The sequence below is a fragment of the Fukomys damarensis genome, unplaced genomic scaffold (genome assembly GCF_012274545.1).
Source record: "Fukomys damarensis isolate Sample0158 unplaced genomic scaffold, DMR_v1.0_HiC HiC_scaffold_13, whole genome shotgun sequence".
NCBI lineage: Eukaryota > Metazoa > Chordata > Mammalia > Rodentia > Bathyergidae > Fukomys > Fukomys damarensis.
Genome location: NW_022900925.1, coordinates 19036325 through 19042019, shown reverse-complemented (window position 1 = coordinate 19042019; position 5695 = coordinate 19036325). Strand labels below are relative to the sequence as shown.

The window sequence follows — 5695 nt, the reverse complement described above, 5'->3', positions numbered from 1 at the left end:
ATGTCTTTAGTCTCAGCATCAGGGAGGCTAAGGCAGGAGGATTGCTGTGAGTTCGAGGCCAGCCTGGGCTACATAATGAAAACGTGTCTCAAAAAAAAAAAAGGCAGTGGTTTCAGAAGTAGGTGGGGCTACCAGAGGCAAAGATTCTCCTTCCTACTTCAGTTTTGGGTAGGCTTTTAATTTTTTCAAAGTTTATTTACATTTTAGATATACAATACAGTTACATACATCATTGGGAATTTGTACTTTTACATGACTTATTTTCTTTGTTATTTTTACCAATTCCCCAGCCCTCCCGTCACCCCCTCCACCCTTCCCTGTTTAGAGACATTGTTTCCATGTTTTTCCTTTTCACATATTTTTTCTTTTCCCATTTTACCTTTCCTCTACCCCTCCCACTTTCTCTACTCTATTTTAGACCTTGTCTTCCTGTTACACAATATCAGTTGTACATTTTGATTCTTATTTACACTTTTAGTTTTTCACACCAGGGAAACCATTTGATATTTACATATATGTGTCTTATTTATTTCATTTAAGAATATGGCCTCAATATGCATCCATTTTCCTATGAATGACTCTAGTTTATCATTCTTTATAGCTGAGTAGTATTCCATTTTATTTTTAAAAAACACAACTTCTTTACCCAGTCTCCAGTTGATGCGCAATTAGGCTGTTTCCAAATTTTAGCTATGACAAACTGTGCCTCTATAAACATGGTGAGCATATATCACTGTGGCAGGATTCTTTTAAGACACCCAGCAGAGGGATAACTGGGTCAAATGGGACCTCTAATCCTAGTTGTTTGAGGTTTCTCCATATTGATTTCCACAGTGGTTGCTCCAGTCTGCACTCCCACCAGCAATGGAGAAGGTTCCTATCTCCCCAAAACCCTGCCAGCATTTGTTATTAGTTGATTTCTTAATAGCAGCCATCCTTTTTGGGGTGAGATGGAACTCAGTGTTGTTTTCATTTACATCTCTCAAATATCCAGTGATGTTGAACATTTTTTCATATGTTTATTTGCTGCTTTTACTTCTTTGTCTGAAGGCTTTTAATTTAACCCAAGAATATCTCTCATATGGGAGAATAATTCAGCCTTCAATAGCATCTCAAATCAGCTATGGCTATTCAGCACAGAAGCAAAGATATTTAATATATAATGGATGAAAGCCGGGCATGGTGGTGCACACCTGTAATCCCAGCACTCGGGAGGCTGAGGCAGGAGGATCTCTGTGAGTGCGAGACCAGCCTGGGCTCCATAGTGAGTTCCAGGTGAGTCTCAACTACATAGTGAGACCCTGTCTCAAAAAACCAAAAAAAGAAAAAATAATAAAATAAATAAATAAAAATACAACAGATGAAAATACCAAAAAGTAAAAGAATTTTGCAAACCCTATCCCCCTCAACACCAATTCCTATTGTAAAGTTAACCTATCATTTGTGTTAATACTTGACAACATACTTGATTGCAAACTGGATCCAAAATATGGAAACTCAATCTTCACCACAAAACGAAAACAATGTAAAATGAGTAACCTGAGGTTTATGGCATAGATTAGGTAAACACACATTCAAGGAGAAAGGGGGAGAGGAAGTGGAGGTGTCGGAAGCAAAGTTGAATGACAGGACACATTCAGACCGGGTAGATGCTTGTACAGAGATTGCAGGGGGGTATCAAGAAAAGCTCTGTGTGGATTCCTGTGAGCCCCTCACAACAGATCTAAGAGCAGGGAACCAACGCAGAGGCCACTCCTGCCATTCCAGTTTTGGAAGCTCCACCCGGAAGAAGAGCGCAGTATGGTGGGGATGAGACCCGTGCCCAGAGGCACTGCAGGCATAGCCTGGGGAGAAATTCACTGTGGCTCTCTAACCCACACTCCTCCGGGCTACCGCGTCTCCCCAGTCTCAGATCACTGCCTTCTTGCCTAACATAAAATTAAAGGATTTGTTTCTGTCCTGGGAGGAATCCAAAATTTGTTACCATCTTCAAGCACCGGGCCAGGCGTGGTGCACCCCCCCAGGGAAGTCTGCTGGGGAGGCAGGGGGTCTCCCCGCGCTCTTCCGGGGCGGTGGACGGCGCTGTGCCTTGCTGTGCACGCGCGGAATTTATTCTTCCGGTGTTCCCGAGTCTGAAGCAGTAGGCTAGATAAACCTATTTTCTACAATATAACTAGTTGCAAAAACAAGTCCTGGTAGTCCGGCGTGGTGGCGCACCCCTGTAATCCTAGCACTCGAGAGGATCGCTGTGAGTTCGAGACCAGCCTGGGCTCCATAGTGAGTTCCAGATCAGTCTCAACAACATAGTGAAAAACAAGCCCTGTAATGAGTATGTCTTTTTTGTTTTCATGTGACTATGTTTGTATCTACATGCGTAAATATTTTGCTTTTCTTCTCTCAAATGCGCCACCACACCTGGCTCTCATCTATATAGATTTCAGTACAAGTTGTAAAATATCAGAGGGAGCCTGCAGCAGCTAGAATGGACACCACTCAAAGATTAAAAGCACACTTTATACGTTCTTTTGGGGGGAAAGTAAACTTGCTCTTACTTGTACATTGTATAGTTGTGTCATGTCAAGCACAAACTTAGCTTTGTCACTGTTTTTAATTCAGAGATTAGGTATTTAACATTTAGAAGGGTAGATAATGGAGGCTTTGTAATGTGTTGATTTGGCTAATTTGAACTACATTTCCCAGAATTCCATTCCTGACTGTTTTGGGTTATGGTGGGCCACAAGAGTCATTTATATGCAGATTTGGAACCCAGAAATGAAGCCACAACCATTCTGTAGTCCATGCTATTTATTACCTGCTGGCTTGCTTCACTGGCACAGGGAAAGCTTCCTTCCTCTAGATCCTTCTCCAGCATTCACTCTTGGCCTAGGTATAAGCTGCTGCGTAGTACCGGTATCATCAAGGTTGGAGACAGTGAGTATCAACATGATTTCAGTTTGCCCTGGTGAGTTCTGGCCTGTGTTTACTCTTCTCTATCTTACATCTGTGTTCCCTCCTTCCAGGATTAGTCATGATGATGGCAGTTTTGTAGATCACTTGAACAGCTTCCATAACTGTGTAAGATTATACTGGTACATGACAACACACACACACACACACACACACACACACACACACACACACACACACCTCAGTAGGTGCTTCTTATCCTGAAGCTCTGCTTCTGTAATTAAAGCATGGTCTTATTCAAATGATTTTATAATTGGGCAAATGCATTATCTTTTTTGAGTTTGCACTTCTCAAAGCTTTGTCATTCAGAATGGTATGCTGTGTGCTGGTAATGCAGATTTTGTACCTTTTGGGGGGGTTGCTGGGTATTAAACCCAGAGCCTCACACGTTAAGCATGTGACTGAGCTACATTCCTATGCCTACACTTTTTACTTTGAAGACTAAATGCCCTTGTCACCTCTATATCTGCATTGTTAAACTTTTCAAGATTGTCTAATTTAGCCAGGCGTGGTGGCACATGCCTGTAGTCCCAGCACTTAGGAGGCTGAGGCAAGAGGATCGCTGTGAGTCTGAGACCAGTCTGGGCTACATAGTGAGTTCCAGATCATTCTCGACTACATAGTGAGTTGTCTCAAAAAACAAACAAACAAACAATAAGTTTGTCTAATTTATAAAAATTGCTGGGCCGTGGATTTAGCTCAGTAGCACCACACCTGCCTCACAAGAGCAAGGTCCTGAGTTTGATCTCTGTTACCTGAAAAAACAAAACTAAACAAAACAACATGCTACACATATTTGTTAGAAATACGTAGAGATGGGGCTGGGGTTGTAGCTGAGTGGTAGAGCACATGTCTACTCTGTATGAGGTCTTAGGTTGGAAGGCAGAAGGAGAGGGAGAGGGAAATAAATTTAACAAGTTGAGTAGTTGCTAAATGCAATTGCTTTTTGAGATAAGACTTCTTAATATTATTTGTCTCCCTAAACTAGTTACATGAGATTTTTTAAAAACCATAAACATTTATTGACCAATAGAAAGCAAAGAAATAGTTTTTACAGCCCATCACCTATGGAATTTAAAAACCTAAACACACAAAATTCACCTGGCTGTGTCGGGTACGGCGGATCCGAGGGCTCTCGCGTGCTGGCCAGGCAGGGGCTGCAGAGAAGGGTGCCCATGGGGGCTGAGGGGTACCAGGAAAGAGTGAAGGGGAAAGGAAATATGAGAGAGGGGTGGGCATGGGCTGGACAGCAGCTCACAGCTGAACCTCTGCATGCAAGTCCAGGCAGGAGACCCCAGGCGGAGCCTGGTGAGCTGGGCTCTACGCGCCAGTGCCCGGGCTGGAGTGGGTGTAGAGCACTGAGCAGGGCTTCAGGCAGTGGTCTCTGCAGCTGAGGGGCTGGGGCTCAGGGTCTGGCATGGGGGACGGGGCAGGACTGGTGGAGAGCTGGAAGATGGCAGAGCGCCCACCTGCTCAAGCTGGAGGCCTGGCCCGAGGGAGTGGTTCTGCACACTCCAGTTCGGAGCTCCTCGGGTTGGCGCCCCCACTGCAGCCCGGGGGGGCGGGCGGAGCTGGCTGGAGCCTGGATCCTCACCCGGGGACAGTAGCTGGAGGTGCACCTGAGGGGTGAGGAGGATGGGGTGGGGAGTCCCCTGGGATGAGGAAGTCTGCTGGGGTTCAGGGCTGCTGGGGGCTGGCTGCCCATGTGGGGATCAAAGCTAGAGCTGCCCTACAGCCATCTACAGGCACTGAGGTAGCCAGCAGTGGGTGCCCCGTCCAGACAGCACCACCCCAGGGCACCCACACGTGAGCCCAAGGGTTGAGATAGGAGTGTGGTGCAAGCCCAGGCATGAGTGGAGGGCATGGGGAGCCCCATGACGCCCCTGTCTGGGGCGCCTCCACAGGGTGGAGTTAGTTACAGGCCGGCAGGTGCAGTTGCCTCACACAGAGCCTGGCCAGGCCAAGGGTCAGGACAGCCTCAGCACGCAGGGGAGACCTCTGCCACTTCCTCCTTGTGTGTCTGTGCCTGTCCTCATGCTGCCAGGTCTTCCAAACCTCACGGTGTCCTTGGGTGGCTCCTTGGTGTCCACTTGGTTTTACTAGAATGTTTCTCTCCAGCAGTGTACCTGGAATGCTTGAGGTTTGGGCAACAGCAGCTGAAATGCTCTCAGAGGATATCTCTGCTTCATCTGGCCTTGTCACCATGGCAGGACAGGCTGCTCATACCCCAACTGCACTGTGTCCAGGACACAGATGACCACAGGACATGTTCTGATTTAAAAAAAAAACTTCAGCCGGGGATTTGACTCAGTGGTTCCACCACTCGCCTCACAAGTGCAAGGTCCCAAGTTCAATCCCCAGTACCAAAAAACACAAAAACAAAAACAAAAAAACTTTAGTGCAGGAAATGGAGCTCAGTGGTGCTGTGCTTGCCTGGCAAGTGCAAGGACCTGAGTTTGATCTCTGACCAAAACAAAACTAAAAACCTTTAGTTACAAAATAGTTTTAATAAAAAGCAAAAAAAAAAAAAAAACTATTTTAATAAGGCAGTCAAGGAAAAGGAAATAAGAAAGGTTATCACTTCAGTTGGACAACAGGTTTTAGAACTGGAAGGATTCCAATATAAATTTGAGGACCCACCGCGGGAAGGAGAACCACGCCTGCTCCCGACCCAGCCACCATCGCTCAAGCGCCAGGAAGGTAGCCGCACAGGCGCCCCTGAACCCCC

At 46.1% G+C, this 5695-nt stretch overlaps 1 protein-coding gene across 1 annotated transcript in view; it reads left to right on the top strand.

Moving 5' to 3' along the window:
• The first annotated feature begins 2773 nt into the window (after positions 1–2773).
• The window catches only part of Wsb1 (WD repeat and SOCS box containing 1), a 31644-nt gene continuing 28722 nt past the window's right edge, over positions 2774–5695 (top strand). The window contains exon 1 of the mRNA XM_010642350.1: positions 2774–2931. Coding sequence (XP_010640652.1) covers positions 2799–2931 — 133 coding nt within the window. The 5' untranslated portion in view covers positions 2774–2798. The remainder of the gene's footprint in view (positions 2932–5695) is intronic.